Source organism: Cetorhinus maximus, chromosome 5, assembly GCF_964194155.1.
Source record: "Cetorhinus maximus chromosome 5, sCetMax3.hap1.1, whole genome shotgun sequence".
In the NCBI taxonomy this organism is placed as follows: domain Eukaryota; kingdom Metazoa; phylum Chordata; class Chondrichthyes; order Lamniformes; family Cetorhinidae; genus Cetorhinus; species Cetorhinus maximus.
In genome coordinates this window covers 31,005,854-31,032,365 of record NC_135883.1, presented here as the reverse complement: position 1 = coordinate 31,032,365, position 26,512 = coordinate 31,005,854, and the positions used below count along the sequence as shown (strand labels likewise).

The 26,512-nt window shown below is 41.5% G+C and overlaps 1 protein-coding gene across 4 annotated transcripts in view; it reads left to right on the top strand.

The window, feature by feature from the left end:
- The window catches only part of LOC144680555 (putative E3 ubiquitin-protein ligase RNF144A-A), a 90,745-nt gene extending 64,498 nt beyond the window's left edge, over positions 1 to 26,247 (top strand). For all 4 annotated transcript variants that reach the window (XM_078541661.1, XM_078541664.1, XM_078541662.1 and 1 more), the window contains 6 exons: positions 858 to 962; positions 1,296 to 1,356; positions 4,951 to 5,161; positions 9,889 to 10,039; positions 23,353 to 23,442; positions 25,564 to 26,247. In XM_078541661.1, the coding sequence (XP_078397787.1) occupies positions 858 to 962; positions 1,296 to 1,356; positions 4,951 to 5,161; positions 9,889 to 10,039; positions 23,353 to 23,442; positions 25,564 to 25,695 (750 nt within the window). In that variant the 3' untranslated portion in view covers positions 25,696 to 26,247. The remainder of the gene's footprint in view (positions 1 to 857; positions 963 to 1,295; positions 1,357 to 4,950; positions 5,162 to 9,888; positions 10,040 to 23,352; positions 23,443 to 25,563) is intronic.
- Positions 26,248 to 26,512: the final 265 nt, after the last annotated feature.

Below are 26,512 nucleotides of genomic sequence, written 5' to 3'. Positions count from 1 at the left end.
TTTAAGGAGGGTCAGATGGTGTCTTCAGTTTGATGTTTCACATTTGCCACTGTTGTTATTGCTCAATTGGTAGCAGTCTCACTTCTAACTCAGGAGATTGTTGGTTTGAGTCTCACCCCTGAGACTTGAGTCTGAGTTCCAAGATGGCACTTCAATGCAATACTGCACTTTCAAAATTGTCATCTTCCAGATGTGACATTAAACCATCAGCCCTCCAACATGAATGTAAAAGATCTTTCAACGTTACTTCTAAGAAGAGCAGAGTGTTTCTCCCTGGTGCCCTGGACAATATTTATCCCTCAACCAACATAATTCAAAATAAATTATCTGGTCATTATATGTTGTTTGTGAGATCCTGCTGTGAACAAATTGGCTGACACGTTTCCTACATGGCTATACTTTAACAGTGATTACATTGGCTGTAGTGTATTGGTTGTGAGAGACAAGACTTTCAAGTCTTTTTTTTTAAATCTACCCTAGACCATTTGGATAAAATCTTCCTAATTTTGTTGTTAGGAAGGACCTTTGGGCAGTTTCCATTGGTTGTAAGTATGAGTCCCACAGCACAAAGTTACTAATTGGCACTTTCACTTGAAAGAGATACATGATAGCTCTTGTGCCCATTGAAAAACCGTAACACTGGCATTGAACTGGTTGAGACTGAGATACATGGGGAAGAGCACTGATAGTTTTATCTGGTAAACCCTGGCCTGATGATGGGCACAGTGTTTTTAAATCATGGAAATTTCAACCTTTTTAGACTTTTTTCAGTGCAGCGAAGTTGCACCTGCACTTGAGGAAAAAATGGATAACTCATAGGGCAGAAGAGTTATTACTTTGCTCTGGTTTGCCAACAGTGTCTGAAACAATATGTGGAGCTTCTAATTAAAGAGGGCCTGGAATCTTCAATTAGTTGTCCTGATGCCGCGTGTCCAAAGAGAGGTCATCTACAGGAAAATGAGGTATGTTGTTTTCTATGTGTTGTGATAAAGCAATATAAATGCAGATTTTTTATATCTCTCTTCAGTCTCTTGTCTGCAAATGCCTGTGCATTCAGCATCTGTGGCTTGTTTTCTTTCTCTCTGCATCATGGGAAACAATATTTGGCATTGGATGGTTATAATCCAGTGGGATTTAACATTTTAAATGTACTTTACATAAACATGCCCTGGATGTAACACTGAAGCCATGGGAATATTTTGAAAAACATGCTCATTCAAGCACTGTTCTTTTTAGTGATAAAGAAGCTTGAAATATGTTTTTTATGCATTTTTAACTGTTCATCTTTCCAATAGATCGAATGTGTTGTTGCAGCAGAACTTATGCAGAGATATAAAAGATTACAGTTTGAAAAAGGCAAGTGAGTTTTGTTACAAATTAATTTTTAATTACTCGTTATGATTTTAGTTAAATTACTTGTGTAAGTTAAATGATTTTCCTTTTTAATGTAAACTATATGTTGATAGGTCAGTTGTCAATACAATTGTCTATCCTGGTTTTCTTTCCGTTGCATTGTTCTTGGCTGCATCTAAGTTAATCATCAGAAGATAAGTAAGTTTTCTCTGGTTTTTATTGTCAAGTTTCTGAATGAAAAGCTAAGTAGACCTCCAATGAAACTTTTTCATGTACTGCTGTGGTTTGTTAATTTGAGATTTCTTTTTGTATATTGTGGGCAGGATTTTTCGTATGGCATGTTTCCTGCTCTGCCACTCGAAGAGTCAGAGGGGAACGCATCCCTGCCAATACCAGCTGCCCTGTAGGAACTCACCAAGGTTCCTTAGCACCTTCAAAACCCACGACCACTACCATCTAGAAGCACAAGGGCAGCAGATAGATGGGAACACCATCACCTGGAAGTTCTCCTCCAAGGCACTCACCATCCTGACTTGGAAAGATACCGCTGTTCCTTCACTGTTGCTGGATCAAACTCCTTGGAACCCCTTTCCCAACAGCACTATGGGTGTACCTACACCACATGGACTGCAGCGGTTCAAGAAGGCAGCTCACCGCCATCTTCTCAAGGCCAACTAGGGATGGGCAACACATGCTGCCCTAGCCAGTGAAGCCCACATCCTGTGAATGAGTAAAAATAAAAGCCAGAAGTGTTAAATTGGCTGGACTTCCTCACTTTGGAGGAAGTCCTGCCTCAGAGAGCTGCCAGCCAATCTGAATGACTACCAACTCTGTAGTCCCAGCAGCAGCAGTAGTAGCCAGGGCTTGGGATTACAAGTAGCCCTCAGAGTCAAAGCCCCGGAGTCCAGGACCAGATGAGTGTGGGTGGTCTCACGGTTGCGGCCTGGGGAGAAGGGGAGAGAGGAGTAGGGATCTTAATGGAAAGGCAGTTGGAGGGTGGATCACCTGCAGGTGGCAGACCTTGTGTTGGGGAGAGTTTGTGCATGATGTGGAAAGGAGGCCGTTGAGGGGTCACCCCCTCCAACCCAAGCAGGGTGACATGCTGGGTTTCCCCACACCCCCGCCCCCTGAACTCCTCCCACCAGCATCAAAATTGAGTCCAGGTGAGAAAAAGCCCTTAAATGGTCATCAATCGCCTACTTAAGGGCTCATTTGGGGCACGGGCAGGCCAACCTAGGCGTCGCCCATAAAACTGCAAACTGGTTGGGGCGAACAGGAGATGGAAGGACATACAGGAAATTTTGCATGACATCCACCCCAAGCCTGCATGCCTGCCGACAGGGGCCCATAAAATTCTGCCCTATGTCCTATTAAATATCCCTTTTCCAGAGGAACTTTCTAATTAGAGTAATGAATGCAGACAGTTGAAGTGTTCAAAAAACAATAACAAATTTCTGAATTCAGCAGGAAGCCATGGTCTTGGAACAAATTTAAGAAACAGACTGAAGAACTGCTGAGCTCATGAAACCAGAGCTCCTCTTGCCCATTTATGTTTTATACTGCTAATATTCTCTCGCTACTCAAAAGTGAGTTAATCTCCTTGTTAGATTGAGTGGACTAAGTGCAACAAAGAGAATAACTACTGTGGTTGAAATTAATCGAGGGAAAGAGAAAGATCAATAGTTAATTAGTAGTAAGGAGGAGTCCTTCAGGCAAAGAAAAGGTGATATTATGCGTGGTATTAATTAGCTGCACTTAAGTTGAGAATCCTTCTAGGGGGAAGTAAAATCATGGAGCTTATTAGGTCGGACTAAAACGGAGAGACCAATGGACTGTTTATTTGATCTAATATTTATTGTTTGAACACAAAGTGAATCCTGGCCTCTCTCCTGGGTCCTTGAACTGAGATTTGTGCATAGTGGGACAATTTAGAAGACCACCTCTGAGAAGTGACATAATAGAGGTAAAATTATGATGGCGTTTAATAGGGCATGTGTAGACGAGATCTTTCCACTTGCTGGGGAGCCCAAAACTAGAGGCCGTAAATATACGATACTAATAAATCCACATAATTCAGGGAAAATATCTTCACTCAGAGGGTGCTGAAACTGTGGAACTCATTAATTACACTTGACATGATTGTGGTGAATAGATGCATTTTAGGGGAAGCTGTGTAAGTACATGGGGCCAGACCAGGTAAGGACGGCAGATTTCCTTCCCTAAAGAATATTAGTGAACCAGATGGTTTTTTACGACAATTGGTGATAGTTTCATGGTCACCATCACGGAGTCCAGCTTTATATCCCAGACTTATTAACTGAATTCAAATTCCACCAGCTGTCATGGTGGGATTTGAACCAGTGTACCCAGAGCATTAGCCTGGGCCTCTGGATTACTAGTCCAACAACAGTGCCACTACGTCACCATCTCCCCTTAGAGTGTAAACACTGGCATCGGCCATTTGGACCAAATGGCCTGTTTTCTACGCTGTAAAATTCTGTGGCCTGGATTTTGCAGTAGCAATAACAAAGAAATTGTCAGCACTTGTATTCATTAGTCCTCTGAAACTGACAGGGATTTCTCGAGTCTGCACGTGCGCAGTTAAACATGAAAATCTAGAAGGTGTTGTCAATGATTCTACACTTCTCTACTATTGAAGTCCCCACTGATTGCAATGAATAAGAAATCATTGAACTGACTAGAAGTCCCACTTGTATGCTATTGGGCTCGCTATTTCTTTTTTTAAAAAATCCTTGAAAAATTGCACCCTATAGAATGAGGTGTAAATGGGTTTTTAATCGTGTGTAAGTTTGTACTTATTGCTAAACGACCTCTCTAGCCCTAAACGAAAACTAATTTTATACTCGTACAATGTTAAATTTCTCCATTATGATAAATTTTACATTTTTAAAAAATATATTTTTTAAAGTTTGATATTTCAGCTTCTACCTTATTTTCATGTGTGTGCCCCCGCCCCCCGCTCTTTATTTTGCCTTCTGTAAAAATATTTTAAAAGTGAAGGACAGTGGTGTTATTAATTTCTGATTTGCTGCCTGTGTGAATGCTTCAATGTGACTGCTAACACTGCTTGATGACACCACTGTTGCTAAATATCTGGAGATCCCCTTGACTGGACGCCAGAATGAAATTAATGTCGGAGAAAGTGATACCTGTGCCACAGAGGCCACTAGACCTTTGTGGCAGCTTTTTTTCAACATTAGAGGTGAGCACTATTGCTTCTCCATTGACTGCAAAGTCCAGGTCAGTGTAATTCTGATGCCACTTTCAACCCCCTGCCGCTGTGTAACTTTGTACTCCCCATGAGTAATGCCACAAGAGACGTGCTAGTTATTTAGTACATGCAAAAGTTTTACAAACCACAAATAAGCATTCTTTTCATTTTGCCAGCAGTAAGTAGAATTATTTTTGCTTATTTGTTTAGATTGAAGCTGCTACGTTTAAGGGATTTAATACAAGACTGCTGTGCTATTCATAGGTGTGTGCATCAGCTTAACAGAAGCCGCATGTTGTGAGGTGTCTATTAGAATATTTACCTTAAGCTTACAAATTTGGTTACATAGCTATTTTTATTTTCAGAAGTGCTTTTGGATCCATGCCGAACCTGGTGCCCATCCTCCGCTTGTCAGTCCGTCTGCCAAATGAAGGAGGTGGAGTTACAGAAGCCCCAGCTGGTCCAGTGTGCAGCTTGTAACTTGGAGTTTTGCTCTCTTTGCAAAGCAAACTGGCATCCAGGACAGGCTTGCCAAGAAAACCTGCCCATTACCTCGTTCCTTCCTGGTGAAACAAGGTACTCTTTTTGCATAATGGCAGCAGATACTACTTTTGCCCTTCTTATGCTTGTGACTGATGTCTGAGGGTGCTGCCACTCTCCTGTTTTTTTATTCCCAGATCACGGTGCAGCATTCCTGGCGCCACTCTGAACTTTATAAAAGTAGCTGCAAAGAGGACAGCCATCAAGTGATGGTCTTGCAGCCAGATACACATTTGCTAGGTGCAGTGGAACAGTTAGCCAACGTCTGAAATAAAAACTGAAAGGTCAGCAGGTCTGGCAGCATCCGTGGAGCTGTGGAAGGAGTTGATGTTTCTGGTCAGTGCCTGTCATCAGAACCGGGAAAAATTAGATGTGTAAAGGGCAGGGGAAGGTGGAGAAAAGAGCAAAAAGGAAAGCCTGTGATAAGGTAGAGAGCAGGAGAGACTAAATAATAAGAGTTCATGATGCATGGCCAAAGGCAATGGAAAGAGGGCTAGTAAAGAAACAAGTTTTGTCCGGAAGAGATGTGAGTGACAGGATTTTTGAACCGCTGTCTTCTGAAAGTGAAGCAAAAGAAATGAAAGAGAAAAAAACAAATTAGCAAAGAAAAATGAAACAATGTGAAGGCAGGCGTTATGATCTAAAATTATTGAATTTAATGTTGACTCCAGAAAGCTGTAACTTGCCTCGTTGGAAGATGAGGTACTGTTCCTCAATCTTGCATTAAGCCTGCGAGAGGCTGAAGACAGAAAGGGCAGTGTGGTGGAAAATTAAAATGGACCAGCAGCTGAAAGCTCGGCATCAAACTTGCATGACTGACAGAGGTGTTCTGCAAAAAATACTCGTTGACATCCCCCTGCTTTTTAGAATGAAAATATAATCATTTGCCTTTGATTATAACTAGATCAAGATGATTTTACTGTTTTCTTCAATACCTGTATAAAGCAAAATTAGCGTGCTCAATGAAATTAGGTGAGACCATCTGAAAGTGTAATTTTGGTAGAGATCCCCATTTAGAAAGAAAAGACTTGGGAGATGTTCAAGTGTAATGTTTTGAGTATTAAAAGATGCCTGGGGCTCACATTGTGACTGTACCATAAATTAAGTTCATCGATAACTCCATGACAAGGCAGCAAATGTTCATGTGCAGAACTCTGTTATTAGCCATCAATGCTGGGATAAAAGACCTGACCCCACTTTATGAATTCAGAACTCAAAACTAGTTTTAAATTAATATTGTAAGTACAACAATGTCAAGTGTGCTATTTTTCATGATTAATGTTGATGGAAAAAAGTTGGCACAATGTCTGTTTAATTCGATTCCAGTTTAGTTGGTACAGTAAATTCAGCTTCATCTTATTGTTTCATAAATGGTACTGGAAAAAGACCAACAGGTATATATTTTGGCTGAGGAAAAAATAATCATCATTTTAAGCAGTTGTACAGTGAGGTCTGTATTTAAATGTCATCCATTCAGCGCACAATATTTCATGATAATATCATAGGTATGAGGGAGTGGTTTATCTCTATGGTACTCTCCCATTTTCATTCTGCAACATTTTTTCCATTTTATTTGTTAGACATGTTGCCATCCTCTTTCATTTTTATTCTTGGAGATATGAGATTTCAGACCTTTTATGTTCCTTTTTATATGGAAGCTGAAATTACCCATGGCTTGGCCTCTGGTGAATCAGCAGGAATATAATCTTTTAAAAGTTGGTCTTAAAGCCTTTTTTTTGTAATTCAGCATCTGTCCAACACTAGAACAGATCAACTCAAGAATGAAAGGATTGTTGCTGGTGTGATTTCCTTTCAGTAATTCTACCCCAATAAAGTCAACTATAGAACCCACTGTACAGAAATAGACCCTTTGGTCCACTGCTCTGTGCCAATGTTTATCCTCCATTTGGGCCACCTTCCACTCAAAATACTACTTCTCACCCTGTCCACTTATCCCTCCATTCACCTCATGTATGCATCAAACTCCCCCTTAACGATGTCAATGAATTATACTTGCAAACTTAGAGGGACTGAGGCCAGCCAGTGGTAGGTTTAATTCCTGGTTGACACTGAGTCAATCTCTTGTGGATGTTGTAATTAATTTTAGTCCCCTCTCCCAGGCTAGGCAAATACAAAAAAACAAAATTCCTAATCCTGATTGCTTTCTCGTTCTCTGTATTGGGAAGTTAATGTGTGAATATTGGGCTTGGCTGTAATGCCCCATGCGATTGAATAACTTGCCATAAACCATTATGCAGCCTCACACTGACTCCTTTTAGGGTGCAATGTCACAAGGGCAAAAATTCAATTGTATCCAGTGAATAACTGAGAAAGTTGAAAAAAAACTTTTGAAAATAAATTTTAAAAAGAAATAGGATGTGGAGAATGGAAAATAAAGATTGTTGCTGAGACATTTAAAATCCCATTTACTGAACTTCCTCTTAGAACCCCTCATTTGCCCCCTTCTCAGTGCGTGCTGAAACGGATAATTAAATAATTGAATTGCGTTTCAGCGTAAACATAGGGCTGGCTTTTACATTTCTCGGCGGGGTGAGGGACGCGGAACAGAAGCTTGCTTTGGCCCCACCCCACCATCCCTGCTTGTCTGATCAACTGTTGGACGGCCAATTAGTGGCTGTCTGGCAGGAAGGAGGCTGATTGGAAGAGTAAAGTGGGGGGGGTGGGGGGGCTCTGCGCCCAATTGGCACTAGGCTGGATATCATATGGCAGAGGGATAATGCCGTGAACAGGGAATCAGTCACTGCTACAGCAGTAAAGGCCCCATGCACTCACCTTGGGCTGATAAATGGCAGGTTATATGCACGCAACACAAGTACCATCTCCAACAAGATAAAATCTAACCATCTGCCCTTGACTTTCAATGTCATTATCATTTCTTAATCCCCCATTATCAACATCCTGGGGGTTACCATTGACCAGAAGCTGAACTGGACTAGCCATATAAATATTGTGGCTACAAGAGCAGGTCAGAGGCTAGGAGTACTCCAGCGAGGAACTCATCTCCTGACTCCTGAAAGCCTGTCCACCATTGACAAGACACAAGTCCAGTGTGATGGCATATTCTGCACTTGCCTGGATGAGTGCAGCTCCAACAATGCTCAAGAAGCTTGACACCGTCCAGGACAAAGCAGGCACCTGATCGGCACCGCATCCATCACCTTAAGCATTCACTCCCTCCACCACTGACGCACAATGGCAAAAGTGTGTACCATGTACAAGATGCACTGCAGCAACTCACCAAGGCTCCTTCAGTAGTACTTTCAAACCCGTGACCTCTACCACCTAGAAAAACAAGGGCAGCAGATGCATGAGAGCACCACCATCTGCAAGTTCCCCTCCAAACCACACACCATCCTGTCTTGGAACTATATCACTGTCCCTTCATTGTCACTGGGTCAAAATCCTGAAACTCCCTCCCTAACTGCACTGTGAGTGAAAGACAGAGTGCAGTGAGACCGGTTGACTCATGATGTGACAAGTGTCTGGGGGGACTTGATGAGGGATCCATAGTATCTGTTTGGGGTCACTTGGTTTCAGAGGGCGCTGTGTCTGAGCACAGGTCACCTATTGTGTACTTACTGTGAACATCAGAGTATAAGATAGCTTTTGTAACTTGTGTTATCCTTACAAATCTGTATATATCTGTATAGGTACAGTTGTGGGTGAAGGAGCATTGTAATATCATTCATTTTTTTCTTGTTTAATAAATGTTTTATTATTTTGTTAAAAGTTCATTAGCTGACTCCTGTGACTCTGTTCAGTAGCCACTCTCCACATTCCTAAACAAAAAAACAAAAGTTAGGACCATCAAGCTGGGTTCCACCCTGACCTGACTTGTCCAGTAGTAACATCAGCTGGGATTATGACAATATAAAACAGCAACATTATACATTCCACATTTCACACTTGTGTTACTGGTAGTGAATATTAAATGTTCCAGCACGTTCAAACTTTAAGAATTAACTAGAGCATTTGCACCTCCAGCAGCTTGTACTGAAGTGAGGGCTGGCCCACTGACAGCCTTTCTTGAGTAAAGAAACAAATAATTGTTTGGTAGTACAGAACTTGAGTATTGCTAAAAAGAATAAACAGGAAGACTTGCATATATCCAAGGCCGTATCACATCCTCAGGCAACGAATTACTTTTGATACGTACTCACCATTGTGTAGGCAAACATAACTATGAAGTTACACGCACAAATGTCCCACTGACAGCAGATGAATAAATGATCAGGTAAACCATTAATGGGTGGTATTGGTTGAGGGAAAATGTTGTCCAGGGCACCGGTAGAACACTTCAATTGTAATGAGATCTTTTACGTCCACCTGTGCAGGTAGGTGGACAGTTCAATATCATATGCGAAGAATGGTGGTAGGAATTTTAACTCCTCACCCAGAGGAAACTGGGCAGGTGAACAGTTAAAATGGAATGGGTGAAATGCCACTCCATTCCAATTTTAAAATCACTTATTTTTCAGGCATATGAGGCACCTGCCTGAGTCAGGAATAATGAGAAATATGCATCAATTCTTTGAACAATTTTATTAGGTTTTAGTTGTCCAGACATGCAAGATATCTTCAAAATTAAATACACGATGTTTTACAGGCTGTAGTTTTTTCATAAGGTGACTATTGGGTCCCAATAAAACCTGTTGCTGGTGTGTGATAGATTCCTTTCTGCTCTGTTTCTTGAGATACCTGAACCAGATATATTTTTTGAATTTGATTTTTTTTTCATCTAGCTCATTCTTTGAAAATGATGAAGAGGATGACGTTCCAATCAAACGCTGCCCGAAGTGCAAAGTCTATATCGAAAGAGATGAAGGATGTGCACAAATGATGTGTAAAAATTGCAAGCATGCCTTTTGTTGGTACTGCCTGGAATCACTTGATGTAAGTGAATGACAGTTTGTTTTTTTAAAAAAAGGAAATATATGGGTGTTCACATTTAGGCACATCAGGGCATATTTATACATATGACATTGTTTTCTAAATGAGATCCTCAGAATTATATGCATTTTATGTGACTGATTGGTAGTAAGTTTAGAATGCAATAATGTGTTGCTGCAACAATAACCCAGGCAACAATAATATACATTTAAATAGTTCACAACTAGGAAAACATCCCAATGTGCTTCAGAAGCATAATCATAAAGAGAAAATAGTTGCTAAGTCAAAGAAAGAGATATTTAGGTAAGTGACCAAAAGCTTGCTCAAAGAGGTTGTTTTGAGGAGGAAAGGGTAGTGGAGAGGCTGGGCATTTTAGGAAGGGAATTACTTGAGCACGGTATGGCCTGTACGCTGATGACACCTAGCCACTACGACACCATCACCTCTTTCAATCCCTCCACTGCCCCAGATTTGTCAGGTTAATTGGCGGGCATCCTGAATTGGATGAGCAGAAGTTTCTTCCAATTAAGTGTTTGGAAGACCAAAGCTCCGCCACAAATTCTATTCCCTAGTCCGGTACTGACTCTCTCCATTTCATTGGCCACTGTTTGAAGATGAACCAGACCACTTGCAACCTTGGCATCCTGTTTGACCCTGATTTGGGCTAGCGACCTCACCCTTATCCCCTCCACGAACAGGATAGCCTTCATCCTCCATCATAACAGAGCCTGTCCTTGACACTGCTTAGCTAATCTGTGCTAAAACCCTCATCCATATATTTGTTATCTCTAAACAACTGTTGAAATACTCTCCCACCTTGCAACTTTCGTAAACTTAAGCTCATCTGAATCTCTGCTGCCCCTAACCTAACTCGAACAAAGTATCATTCACTCATTACCTCTATGCCTGTTGACCAGCATTGATTCCTTATCTGGCATCACCTCAATTGTAAAATTCTCATTCTTATTTTCGAATTGCTCCATGGCCATATCCCTCCCTCTCTCTCTGCAATCTCTTCCCACCCTGCAACTCCCCTAAGATTTCTGCACTCCTCCAAATGTGGCCTCTTGTACATCCCTACTGGCCACTACTGGTGACCGTGTCTTCAGCTGCCACAACCGTAAGCTCTGGATTTCCCTCCCTAAACATGTCTGCCTTTCTACCACTCCTCCTCTTAAGATACTCCTTAAAACCTAATTCTTTGTACAAGCTTTTGATCGCCTGTTATCTGCTTTATGAGACTCAGTGTCAAATTTTATTTGATAGCCCCCTTGTGAAACACCTTGGACAGTTTTACTACATTAACTTGCATTTACATAGTGCCTTAATGTTAAATACAAAGGCTTTGCTGAATATTCAGAGTAATTAATACTAGCTCCATAGCTAGTAAAATTTGACAGCTGTGTTTTCTGTGATAAAGTGCTGCACTGATTTAACCTTGGGCCTATCGTGCAAAACTACCTTTTTATCAACTTATCTGGAAATTCAGCTGTGAGAGAAGAAGTAAGTAGTAACTAATCAATGGAATGATGTAATCTGTAGTAAGGGCTTTTGCTGCAGAATTGATTCCAGATAGAGTAATTGTGGTTGTTGGTATAGGTTACTTTGATGATAGTTGCTGATTACCTTGATTTCTTAGAATGATATTTTGGACCTGATATTTACAGGGAAGTATGAAGGTAAAGGGGTGACTTTAAGCAGCTGGGAAATGCGGAAGTCCAGCAGAATTTTAAGCGTAGGATCTCACTTGAATTTTTTTTGTACCCAGCAATTGGCCAGATCGAGCAGCTGATGTGGAAAGATCGACTGTGGAAGGTCGCAGCCTTGGACCAGAGAAGAGGGATCAAGGGAGAAATCCTGGGACGTGGGTGAGGGGTGGCAAGAGTGGGGTGGAGGCTTGAGGGAAGAGATCGCAAGGGAGCTGAAGTTCAGCTTGCGGGTTGAGGGTTGTCAGTCAGTTGCACGGGGAAAGGCAGGTAATCTGGGGTATTGGGGGAGTCCACTCCTGGCCCATAGGAAATGCTGGAAAAGCACTTGCTGCTGAATTTGAAAGTTCTCCCTTTCCTTCAGCTGCCAAGTTTCCTGAGCCCTGGAAACCTGGCCCATAGCCAATAAATCCAAATGGCTGCTAAAATCTGAGGCCTTGCAGCCTTATTTAAATATTATAATCCTGATCACCACCTCTCAGGAGCAAGTTGTTCCTCACCTGACACTCCACTCCACTCCACCCAAACAAAAGTAGGCACATTTTCCATTTTTAGGAATTTGACACCCATTAATCCTACCTCTCCCCTGTCCATTCTGGCTTTTTTGAAATTCCCACCATTGTTTTTATTTTGTATTCCTGACTGAGTGCAATAATGCATCCAGTAAAAATTGCTGGTTACTTTGAGAATTTGTAACTGTTTTCAGTGTACAGGTCCTTGTTCCTACATTGGAGTACCAAGGTGTTCCAGATCTACATTGACTTTGTCAGGGAATGGTTACCTTTTGGAAGAAACAAAATTTAAATTACACTTTTAGTTTAATTTGAATTCCCTCCCTCTCATAATGATCTAAATGTCCTGGCTCAACCTTGACTTGACTGTAGCCTCTAACCATGTAGTCAGCAGACCAATAAGACTTGCTGGGGAGATCTGACAAAAAAAGGCTTGCTGATTTTTCTCATTCGTCCACATCACCTGAGCATATGGTGCCTGACAATGTAACCAATGCTGACTTCAGTGATGAGAACAATTTTAGTAATGATCATCAAAGACGCTGGGATGTAAATCCATGATTTCCTGTGCAGTGTTTTCATGGTACAGATAACTAAATGTGCAACCACTGACATGGCAGAAATAGAGATCAGCTGTAATGTTTGTATTTCCAGCGTGGGTCTGATAGGTCATGATGTCTTCATTTGTGTTGTGGATTCTGCTAATGTAGACTTTGGGACGCTAACTTGCTGTAGTGTGAATTCAGATTACTCACTTTACTGATCTGATCTGGATAGAGTTGATTCATCCCACTCAGAATACACTGGGTTGCAACTTGGTGGGATGTAGACTTGAACCCATGAGTTACCATCCATAAGATAAATGCTAGCTGAGGATCTGTATCTGTGATGCTGGCCTGTTTCTTTTTCTTGACCTTGAGGGAAATTTTCTGTGGCCACTGGCGTCGGGCGTGTTTGGTGGGCGTGAGCAGACAATGTGGCGAGAAGGACAAAATTTGTTGTGAAACCAGTTTGCGATTGTCTGCTCGGTCAGTCAGTGGAGGGCCACGTTTCCTGACGACAGGAACCTCATTGTAATACATCCGCATAGCATTATAAGCCCAGCTCACCAGAATCATACCCATACGCTGGATCATTCTAGCATGTCGGTGGGAAAACATGCCGGTGCAAAACACGCCTTGACAATTGTGACATGCAGAAATTGGGAATTACTGCCAGGGCCTTGCTCACATTGCAGACATCCAAGGAGCAGAAGATGCTGGAGCCCAACAGCAACAGGACCCTGGAGGAACGTCCATCGCATGCTGGGTGGATTCTGATGGACATAGCTGTGCCATGAAGCAGCTCATGGAAGGTGGAAAGTCACCGTTGAGGGTCTGCTCACAATGGATGATCATCGAGCGGGTGGAGAGGAAGGTCCAGCTGTGTTTGGGAGAGGAAGATGCATCAGAGTGGGTGGGAGAGGAAGATCTAGGTTTGACTAGGAGAGGAAGGCTTGTCGGGGGGAGGGTGTGTGGGGGTGAGGTGGGGGGGGTGGTGGGGGGGGGGACAAAGGAGTCAGGGAGGCTGAGGTTGGGAGGAGGGAGGGAGTATGGGGTAATGGGGGAAGAAGGCAGCAACTGGGGAGGAAGGTGTAAGGGAAGGAGCCCGGAGAGGGTAAGGAGAGCCGGGGTGGGGAAGGAGGGGGAGTCCTGGAGCGGGGGATGTCCAGGTGAATGTGCAAGGAAGGGCTCTGTTGAATCCATGACTGTCTCTTGCAGAGTGAAGTGGGGGTGGGGGTGGTAGGAGGGGGTGGTGAGAATGACTGAGGGCAGCGTGAGGCAGTAGGGTAGAAGGGTGAGGATGCAACAGTAAAGGGACGGTGAGTATGGTTAGTGGGGCCTTGGAGGCAGATACGGAACCTGGGAGTGGGAAGGAGGAGGTCGGGGAGGTTAATGTGGATGGGGGTGGGATTTTCAGGAAGGAAGGGAACGTGCACGTTCACTTGGACATCCTCGAAATAAAAAGGTTGTGGTAGATCATGGTGGGGAGGTGGAAGATGATGCTGGGGTGTCAACAGTTATGGGGGAAGACGTGGGTGACTGGGGAAGGGGAAAGGACGGGGTAGCTGAAGAAAAATGTTAGATGCAGCATGCTTGCGAAATCAAAAGTGAAATGAGAGTCGTGGTGGGCAGGATCAGGTGCTGCATGGGAGTGTGATCAGTGGGCAGGCGGAGATGCAGGTCAGCTCAGATGGACAACTGAAAGTGAACCCCAGCAGGCAGCATTGAAAATGCTGAGGGCATTGAGGTAAGTGTGATACGAGAATGATCCACGTGCATGGGAGAGTGCTTGCACAAGGGTTCAAAAAGCCCTGCCCCACACACACTTCTCCCACCAGAATCACTCGTGGGCCTGCTGCATGCAGATGAACTGCTTGTGGGGGGTGGCGGGAATGGGGCAGAAGCAGTGGAAGGATTCACGAAGCCTGTCAATGAAGCTGAAAGACACCATTACACATTAATCAATGAAAGTGAATATATTTTCAGACTGTGCGGTGACCACCAGATTGTGAACCCATGCCTGCTCTAGATCTAGGTCCCACTGAGGCGTGTGTCTCTGTGCTTGTGGAGGGGGTGGGTAAGCACTGTGACAAGTCTTCCAGGATGCTTAATTCTACCTCTTCAATGGAGGAGGCCTCCTCTTGGCTGGAGGTGAGGACATGGATGGAGTTGAGGGACTGGCTGGCTGAGGGTGTCGGTCGCTTGGCAGAGCTCCCTGTGAGCCTAAGGACAGATAATTAGTGCATGGCAGCAGAGTCAAAAGCAGGAGAGAGAGCACTCACATTTGCGTTCAGAGGGGGATGGTGTGCAGGATTCTCACGTGGGTGTTCGCCACCGATCTCACTGTCGCCGCAAGCACGATCCACCTCCTCACCAGTCAGCACGATGGCACGCTCCTCAAGGTGAGTGAAGGGCCTAATGTGGGCCATTCCACCCTGTTCTGGGACCTTTCCCTGCTGTTGTGAACCAAATTTTCCTGCATAAAAACATATGGAGAGAATGTGAGCAGGACACATGGCACAGCATGGAATGTTTGTGTGGTGAGCGGATCCATGGACGGGATGAGGACATGAGCTCCAGAGGTTATGAGCCTGATGGAAATGTGAGGATGTGTGAGAGAGTTAGTGGTGTTGCCCCTTGAGGTGTGAGATCCCTGTAAATGTGTGATGGGTTTATGAGTGTGAGAGTTGAGAGTGATGAGAAGAGTGAGTTACCCTGGCAGAACAGGTGAGACCATTCACCCTCTTTCTATACTGGGTGGCTGTCCTCTTTGCAGGGCATTGGCGCTGACCACCACTGCTAACGCCTCCCATGCTGGATTAGTGACCTTGCTTGTTGATCTTTGCCCAGAGAAGGGGTAGAGGACATCATGGTGGGCCTCCTCTGCGTCCAAAAGGCACTCAAGGGACACGTAATTAAACTGGGGAGCTGCAGTCTTCTTCCCTTTCAGGGCCATGTCTTCCGTGCAGCAGTTCTGGTCTTGAGGCACTGAGAGGTGTGCGCGCGGCTGCACTTTAAATATGGCGCCTGGCGAGGTGATGGCATGGTGGGTGAATGAGAGCCCGCCCACCATCAAAACGGTGTGTTTCCCGGGAATACATAATTAATGAGGCGAGATTGTGATGATACGGCTTGAAAAGCCGCCATTGTGGCCAGCAGGTAAAACACCCTTTTTCCTGCCCGCTACTGCATTTAGTGCAAATCAGGGTTGATTCCACCCCTTGTGTTTTGCCAGAATTTTGTGATTTAATGTCTCCTACACTTGTAGCTACTTCTCTTTCACACTTCCCAACCTTCTCGCTTTTTTCTATCCATGTGGGCCATTCCCACATCCCTTCAGCCTCTTAACTTTACACATTCTTTGGTTTTTCAAACGCAGTTTCATCACCTCACTGAGATGATCCTTTCCACTAGTTTGTAGTTTTCTATTTGGCAGTCTGCAGAAACTCCAACTCATTAACACCCCCAGCCCCCAGGAAGAGTGAGTGAGTATCTGTTGCTTCAGCCCTCCTTGTATTTCTTTCTTTTGTATTTAAACACTTTTAGTTTTCATTTTTGGTACACCCAAAATGTTAATTTCTCCTTTCTTGAACAGACCTGTTTTGTATTTCCAGCCGTTGCACTTTGTATTTCAGCTTCCCAACCATTCTCACCTCATCTGCCAGGCTGTGGAAAACTTAGAACTTTGCCCAGGTGCATTCTGTGGTGAATTGCTTGAAGCATAAGCCAGTTCGCAGCATAAAATAGGAGCAGGAGTAGACCATATGACTCCTCAAGCCTGCTCGGCCATTGAATACAATCATGGTTAATCTTCTGCCTCAACTCCACTTCCCCCCCACCACACCCCTCCCCTCCCCCACATCCCTTGCTTCCCTGAGAGATCAAAAATTTGTCTATCTGAACCTTAAATATACTCAATGATGGTGCATCCACAAACCTCAGGTAGAGAATTCCAAAGATTCACAACCCTTTGGGTGAAGGAATGTTCTACTCATCTCCGCCCTAAATGATCTGCCCTTTATCTTGAGACTGTGCCCCCATGTTCTGTATTCCCCAGCCAGAGGAAACAACATCTCAGTATATACCCTGTAAAGCCCCTTCAGAATTTTATATGTTTTAATGAGATCACCTCTCATTCTTCAGAGAGTATAGGCCTACTTTGCGCAAGCTTTCATCTTGTCCCAGGGTCCAATCTAATATACCAGTTTTGGTCTCCTTACTTGAGGGATATTCTTGTATTGGAAGCAGTTCAGGGAAGGATCACTAGCCTGATTACTGAGATGAAGAGGTTATCTTATGAGGAAAAGTTGAGCAGGTTGGGCCTGTACTCGTTGGAGTTTAGAAGAATGAGAGGTAATCTTATTGAAACATGAGATTCTGAAGGGGCTGGACAGTGTAGATGCCGAGAGGATATTTCCCCCTGGCGGGGAATCTAGAACTAGGGAGCACGGCTTAAAAATAAGAGTCTCCCATTTATGACTGAGACAAGGAAGAATTTCTTCTCCCAGAGGGTCATTAGTCTTTGGAATTCTCTTCCCTAGAAAGCAATGCAGCTGGGTCATTGGATATATTCAGGGCTGAGTTAGGTGGATTTTCAATCTGCAAGGGGGTCAAAGGTTAGGAGGTTAGGCAGGAAAGTGGAATTAAGGCCACAGTCGGATCGGCCACAGTCGGATCAGCCACAATCTTATTGAATGGCAGATTAGGCTAGAAGGGCTGAATGGACTATTCCTGCACCTGCTTCCTCCAATCATAAAACCACCAGGGCCACTAAATTCTTCTTTAGATATAAAGACTAAAACTGTGCACAATACTCTAGACTCTAGGTGTGATCTCACCAAAGCCTTATACAATTGTAGCAAGACTTCCCTTATTCTTGTACTCCAGTCCCCTTGCAATAAAGGCCACATGCTATTTGCCTTCCTAATTGCTTGTTGTATCTGCATGCTAACTTTGTTAGCACCCAAGTCTCTTTCAACATCAACATTTACAGTTTTTTACCTCCTTTAAGAAAAAAACCTACTTTTCTCATCTTTTTGCCAAATAAATACACCAGCTGTCGCCTTGTTGCCCACTAACAACCTATCTATATCTCTTTGCAGCCTCTTTGTGTCCTCCTCACTGCTTATGTTCCAACCCAACTGTGTACGTTCAGCAAACTTGATACATTACTCTTGGCCTCTAAGTCATTAATATTGATTGTAAGTGTCTGATGCACTAGCAATAGTCCTTGCAGCACTGCAATAGTTACAGACTGCCAACTTGAAAATGCCCCATTTATCCTTACTCTCTGCTTCCTGTCTATTAACCAGCCCTCCATTCGTGCTAATTTATTGCTTTCAACTCACTAAACCCTTGTCTTGAGTATTGACCTTCTATGTGGCACCTTATCAAATGCTTTTTGGAAATCCCAGTGTACTGCATCTACTGGCTCCCATTTATCCACCCTATTCGTTACATCCTCAAAAAAAACTCTAATAAATTTATTATTTGGGATCTCCCTTTTGTGTAAAACCACGTTGACTTTGTCTAATCATATAATGATCTTCTAAATGCACTGTTAAGACTTCCTTAATAATAGATTCCAGCATTTTCTCAATGACTGATGTCAGTCTTATTGGCCTGAAGTTCCCTGTTGTTCCTCTCCCTTTTTTGAATAGCGGTGTTTCATTTGCTAACTTTCAGTCTGCTCGGACCATTCAAGAATCTGGAATTTTGGAAAATCATGCATCCGTTTTCTCTACAGTTACTCTTTTAGAATCCTAGGATGTGGGCCATTAGGCCCTACGGTTTTGTTGGTTTTTAATCCTGTAGGTTTCTCAAATATTTTATCACTGATATTAATCACACTAAGTTCCTCACTCTTATTAGCCCCTTGGCTGCCCTCTATTTCTGCTATATAATTTGTGTTTACCACTGTGAAAGTAGGCACAAAATATTCGTTTAGCGTCTCTAGTTCCCCACTCCCCATTCTAATTTTTCCTATCTCTGCCTCCAAGAGGTCAGTTTCATATATACTTGTAAAAGCTCTTACAATTCATATTTATGTTCCTAGTTTACACTTTTCTTTTCTTTTTTTTAATCAACTTTTTGGCCACCCTTTTTAGGTTTCTAAAACTCTCCCAATCCTCAATGCATTGACAGACCCTGGAGCTGATCAGCTGGCTGATTATTTACCATTATATTACAAAATCTCCGTACATCAATGCTGGAGTGGCCGAACTTGGCGTTGTTAAAAGGTGGACTGCTGTGCCTTACTTATGGCAGCAGATTTAGATTTGTCAAAATTGGCTGAAAGCTAACCTTTTTGGATGTCCTGAGATCATATAAAGCACCTTATAAATGCATTCTTTCCATTTGCCAATAAAAAATTTTCCAAACTATACATTTCAAATTGATATTAGCCTAAGTTTGAACCACAGGTAGAGGCAGAAGTGCAGACTGAAAGGTCGCACATGATCAATGTTTTCCTGCTGCCCACACATCTAAATGTGTATTTTCCTCCCAAAATCGCACTTTTCGTATTGGCTTCTGAATTTATTGCTGTTGCTGTGTCTGTCTATGGTTTCCTGAAAAATAGTTCCCGAAGTACATTCCGAACAATTGTATTTGCAACCTCACGTCAATATCCATATGTGGTGTATCCATGTCCATTTTAAAAATTAAAAATAAATTATGGCCACAGAGCTGGCTAACGGTATGTGGAGTTGTCCAACTTTTAGTCTTAACTCATTATGCACAGCATTTCCTTTATACAAAATCTGCAAATAGAAGCTGTCATTAGAAGCTATGACAGTCGTATTGGTTCTCTGAAATATAGTTGGGTACCACCAGTAGTCACCAAATCATATAACAATTGGCAAAATAAGGTAACACTTTGGAATCATTCAAGAGACTGTTAGATGCTTGATGAAAAAATTTGGGTTTACATGCAGAGTGAGCTGAAGGAGCCAAAGAACCTTTCTTATCTTTCTGGGCAACAACCTTTCTGTATTTAGTATTGTTCTTTGGTCCACTACAAAGTTAGACATCTGAAAATGTAAAAAGAATTTGCAGAGTTATAATCTGTGCTAAGAGCCCTGACTTTACACAGACACATACCACATGAATGCACCAAAATAAATTCACAATGCCATGTGTTTCAAAGATCTCTGTCCAGCACAAATGTTTTGCACAGAGTTCAAAATTCGCTACACCATGATGGAGATTAATCTTGCCCATGATTCCACATGTGCTGCTTTGATTGTTGAAAGGTTTGGGTTTAGGATTTGGTCTGCCCAGTATAATTTTGCTCAGCTACCTAGTCATTGATTTAAAAGACCCTTGCTGGGAGTTACACAAATAGTTAATTTGTGGAATGCAAATGTTGGTTCATTCACATAAGAGGAGTCATGGGCATGCACATTCTTCGTTGGGGCTGACAGATATCTGTGCTGCTATTTAAAACCCGCATGCAACCATTATAAATAGTTTGAGTTCCAGGCCATGAGGTCATTGTACAAAGAATATTCTGAAGTCAGCTTCTAAATTTGTTTATTAGCCACACGGTGTCATCCACCAAAGGAAGATAATTGCTAGGATTTTCCAGCCCCACCTGCTACTGGGATCTTCCAGTCCCACTGAAGCTCCGTGGACTTTTGGCTGGCCCGTCACATCCCCCGCAATGGGTCCTGCCACAGCAAGGCTGGAAAATCCTGGCCAGTGAATTCATATCCAGCCTGCAGCTATCTTAATGGTGTTATCAGGACAGTGTGTATCACTCATGATAACATTCTAATCTGTGAAATGCAATTTTTATGATTATTTTAATGTGCAGCATCTTGGCATTCAAATGTTATTTCCTGTGTTCTATCCAGCTTTTAGGAGAATGGAACATTTATCCTAACTGCGCTGCTTTATAAGTGTGTTGCTGAGATCAGACTGGGATTGGGGCCAGTTAATGGTTTTTGAGGTGTGCAGTTTGGAAATATAAATTTGGAAAAATAACCTGGAATTATGACAAAGTAGTTCCTCAGATCTCTGACTTTGTAAATTAGCAAAGCCCAGAAAGGATTTAACTTTAAGCCCAAATAAAATCCATTAATAATTAAGGTCATAGATATTAGAAAATTCGACTGTATCATCTATTTTAATTTGATTGCACTTTGATTGCACATTTCTACTTTGATTGCACCTCATGACTAGGTTACAGCAGTCAGATCTTCATTAGGATCAAAACTTCTGTTGATTTTTTGAAAGCAACTGGTTTTCATATAGTTGTCATATTTTTTCAGTTTTGTCCTGTGAAGTGCCTTGGGATGTTTTACTAATTTAAAGGCACAATATAACTGCAAGTTGTTCCATAGTTGAGTTTAGCTAGTTGATGTTGGGCCCTGTGACTTGGGTGAATTCTGTTCTATTTCATTATCCAGACATTGTATGACACAATAAAATACACTGTAAAATCAGGTCATAAATGCAAGAACTGCAAGCACTGATAGGGTTAAAGACCTGATAAATGATGCTTCTGTACTTTTCAAACAATGGCAAATCATTCACGCACAACTCTTGTTGAGGCACTATAGTGCTCACTGTGCTTTAAGAACTGGCTTAGGCTGGCCTTTCACTTGATTGTACATCTTTCCCTGTTCTAAGATCTATCGTGTGTTTGAGAAATCTGCCAAATCTTCATAGCTGTTCCATCTGAATTCTAAGGATCTCCTGTGTCTTTCTTCACCTTCCCCCACCAAAATCTCCGACAGTTAGAATATGGCAGTGTTCTTTGTTCGTTGAGCTACTGTAAATATGGATGTTTCAGTCCCTTTTGCACATATTGCCATTCCAGCATTTGTCATTATATTTTTTTTTTTTGCAGAGCATCAAAGTGTAATTTTCATGAACACCTCAGCATAATAGAAGGCGCTAACAGCCAATCTCATCCATGTTAAATCAGTACCCTTGGGCAAAAGTCTGGCTTTAATATCTGTTTATCTTTTGTTTATTTCAGTAGTGCTTCTGTGTTAATCCTGTGTCATTGTTGTTGAACTCATCAGAAGAACACATTTAGATGAATTACCGATGCCAGCAGTGCAGTTAATATTATGCAGTTAAAATGTGCAGATAGCTGCTGTGCCCTGAGGCTGAACATGATGGGAAGGGTTGCCCTTTGGGCACAATTTGGGAAAATGGGAATTTTCCTCAAAGTTGTGCTGGATAATTTACAGTTCAAGTTTCCAATAAAATTCATTTGCATAATCACAAAAGTAGCATTTTTCAATACCCCAGCACAATCTGGCAGCAAAATAGAATGTATTGTTTAGTTTTCGTTTCTTTCCATTGAACAATATTTCTTAATGCATGTAAGAGTGTTAATCGGCTAAAGTTTTATTAATGTAGCTGAAAATGGGCTTATCAAAAGTAAGCATTTTAGTAAGAATGTCTAGTACTCCACTGTAAATAATCTCATTTAAAATCACTGAAAATTATTTTTTTTTAAAAGAAAAACCACACAACCATTTAATAGTTTTGTTGGTGCACACGAGTCATCTTTTTTAGTAAATTAAATATTTTTTGACATCAAAAACTTTTAAAATTTACCAACCTAGCACCTATGTATCTAACAAAATAAGCACAATTTGAAGAACTAGGCACTTGGTGGAATCGCACAGTTTCAACCTTGGTGTCTGTAAGTGGTTCGGAGCATTGCTCACCTTTGAAATTCCCTCAAGTCCCTGGTTCAGCTGATTTCACTCCCATTATACTAATACTGCAGCTGGAACTCTATCCTAAAGTCTGCATGCACCACATCTCCCAGCAGATGGCCTGCTGTCAAGAGTGAGAGCCGTGCCCAGTTTTCTCCTTTCCCTAGCTCTGAGGGGGTAGAGCGGGGTTCAGCGTGGTGCAGTGCGGGATGCACTTGTGAACCTACTGTTTGTCTTGACAAAGATTGATGAATTTCATTGCAAACCAGGAACTGAACAACAGGGTTTCTTGGTTGTGTGGCTTAAGTCCACATCGCCAGTACATTTACACACTGAGCAGTCGAGGGGAGCCTGCATTAATCCAGTCACATTTAACAGGCACTCACACAAGGCCTTGTGGGCTACTGGATTATTATTTAATAGACTGGGATGTGCTAGGTTGATGTGCAGCACAATGATCCTTTCACAGCAGATCCTCTTTGCAGCATTGAGATGCTGCCTTTATATTTTTGACAGTCTACAGTTGTCTCTTGGAGGGCCTTTTTCCCCTCTATTGTCCCTAGTGAGTATTTGTTATGTTTTAGCAAATTTTCCATGGGGAATGGGGGAAAAAAAGAAACGGTAAACAGGATTCAACATCAGGAGAGAAAGCTGTCATGTGGGATTTGTTTTTGTAAATAAAAGCCAACTGTTGTATTTACCCACTGAGATTAAACTTTCCCTTTGATTTGTCGGACGGGGTGATATTTCCCATTTAAATTTAATATTTGAAGAATGAAAAGCTGTTTTTTTTTTAGATAAGATTTAGGAGAAAGATAAATGGATTTTGCCTAGATTGCAATGTTGATCTCTTGAAATTGTACCTTTTTAAAACAGGACGATTTTCTATTAATTCACTATGATAAAGGACCTTGCCGAAACAAACTTGGTCATACTCGGGCCTCTGTCATTTGGCACAGAACCCAGGTGAGTAGCAAAAGTTGTGTTTCCATCACAGTACAGTAAATTTTCAATGAAATAGCTTTCCTTATCATCACTCAGTGGAGTCAGTGATCGTATCATCCCTGATCGATGATCGGTGGGAGCAGCTTTTAACTACATGAAAACATCCTGTTGTATTGACTCCAGGTCGATTTCAATATCTGACTCCCTTGTAACACCTGTGCGCAATTTCAATAAATGATTGACACTTTTAGTTCACAAAGATGTCTCAAGTTCAAAATGGAGACAACTATTTCACCAACAGTGAAGCTTATAAACTTATTATTGTTTTCTCTGCCAGTACCATTCTCATGAACTACTGGAAATACTCCATGAACAGTAGGCATACTGGGCAACAATTTCACCATAAATTACTGTCCTCCTGTCCCCTCTCCTTCCCAAAGAAATTAAAATCCAGGTAATGTAGGAAAATGACTCTTATCGGATGGAGATATTCATCATTTTATTCTTAGTTTCCCTTTCCCTGAAAATTTATCATTTCAGCCCTCTCCTCTCTCGAGGGAGCTGCAGAGTTACCAGCTGGTTACAGGGATGCTAATGTAGGCATAATATGCATAATTTCTCATCCTGAACGTTGAATGAGAAAAAATTATCAGCTGAGTACATAGTTGTGATTGACTGACTGGTACTTTTTCTTTCTCAATTTCTCTATCTTCTGATTGGAATACAGTACCAAGAATATTGCTTTTGTAGGATTAAATATAGAGTCGCATGCTAGTACTCATCAGTTAGAGGAGGGAGACCAGAGGTGAATTTCATAGTCGGAAACTATGAATACTTCCTATAAAGTGAGATAAGAGGCTTATTTCTTAAAATCAGTTTTGCACATTCATTGAGAAGGGGGAGAGAATGTCATAGAGACGAATTCTATTTAACGAAAATTCATCTTCCTCCGCACTTTCCTTAACCTTGGATGTTACTAGGCATTAAAACTGTTGAATTAAGGTCATGCATATTAAAGTATTCCATTGTACAGTTTGGCTGATTTCGAAGGAATGTGTCACTTGGCGGTCTCAAAGTCTCTATAATCAATCAAATGATAAACCTGTAAATTCAGGACTGTATAAAGCAGCAAACAATGAGGACAGCACCAGGTATATCTGATGCTGTTGAGTTAAATGACTGTGCTTTGTTGCTAAGTGAATACAAATAGGGATCTGTGGAATATCTCTGTTATGCTCCATCTTTGTACTTCCTACTGAATGTTGTTGCTGTTGTGTTAATCAGGCTTGAAAAAAGCAATCCTGCAGTGAATGCCAAAGAGTTATAGTTATCTCCAAATATGTTTTTCGGTACATTTGGAATCTGATTTTACTCTTTTTATCAAGTAAAGCAAATTTTGGTCAAAAGAATACAGTGAAGCACTAAAATCAATTACTTTACAAAAGCTGCATTTCCTTAAAAAGCTGGATATTTTGCAGTTGGAATGTAAATACACTAAATTATTTATTCATTCTGTGCAGAATTTATTTTACTGCTGAAATGTATAACTTTGATGAAAATGGCAGTAACCCTGGCTGTTAGAATTGTACAAAGAACTGAAAAACGTGTTTGGCAGGAGAGAATTTGACTAGCTTTCTGGTGCAGTTTCAGGAGGGTATGGATTTGAGGTCAGTTGAACAGCAGGTCACCTTTGTTCTCTTAATTCAGAAGTTAAGCAAATCATTCTGAAGTGGTAATGTGGAAATGATCTGTGTTGACTACTAAAAGCAAAACTATGCAGATATGAAAATTCCCAGTTATGTAAAGGAAGATATCCAGCTAATCATTGTAGCAAAATTGTAAAAGCATACATGTAATCCCCCATATATTTGCCCATAATGTTCCCAATAGTGTTTATCTATTGTGCTACTTGGTGTATGGCCATTAGCATCTGTCTCTCCCTTTTTCTTCATACTATAATTGGCACATTTGTACATCACCCAGACTATGAAGAAATGTTTTCTTTTGTTCCCACTCATCAATATTTTAAGATTATTATTGACCCATCATTTTTAGGTAATCACTTCCTTGAAAGTGAATGTTTTGGGTTTTTTTCCATTTATCATGTTATAGTAATCATGTTTTATCTTCTTCCCCATTTAGGTAGTTGGAATATTTGCTGGCTTTGGCCTTTTGCTGTTAGTAGCATCACCTTTCCTCCTGCTTGCCACACCATTTGTCCTCTGCTGCAAGTGCAAATGTAACAAAGGAGATGATGATCCTTTACCCACATAGGCCTGATGCTTGGAAACAGAACCACGATATCTAATGAACATTCTTTCCTACTTTACCTATCATTTTAAACTGTCTTATTTTAACCCACCATAAATCCCTGTGCCAAAATTTGCTTTCCTGATTTGCATAGCTACATCACACTCCAGAGCCTGAGAGTACAGCGAATTAAAACAAAAAGTTAAGAAGAGGAGAAATCTGAATGCCCAGGAGACAGTTTATTCAGAGAAAATGAACAGGAATAAGGTACTCTGCACAAAAGCTCTGGAACACAGGTGGTAAGCTGAGAAAAGTACTACTTTAAATGGTTCCAAAAATAGCAATATCCTTGACAATGTACAGCTGTGCACTTAAATACAAAATATAAGTGGAATAAGGTTATATGAAGAAGGAAAAGATGCAATGTTGTAATAAACTGAAAATGCACAGCAGATACTTCAGATTTTTTAAAGAGAAAAGGCACACTAACATTTTAGGCCCTCTGTCAAATTGGAAGGTTGTAATAAATCATCTTATGATAGGTCATTTATTTATCAAAATAGGAGGTTTTAATGCAAAAAAAAAACACATACTTGACTCTAAAGGGCCAATAGTCAAGTTTACCATATGAAAGCTTTCATAAGACTTTTTTGTTGATTTTATGTGGGGCATTTAAAGGTTTCATAATTGCTCGGTGATGTGATTTACAGATGCCTTTTATCTGTATCTAGAGTATAGTATCTCCATGTTTTTGTGTGTTTATTGTTGTTTCTAAATGTATAAAGGTGCAATGTCTTTTAATAGATATCTGCAAAACTAAGCTGAATTTTCCCAGCCCTGT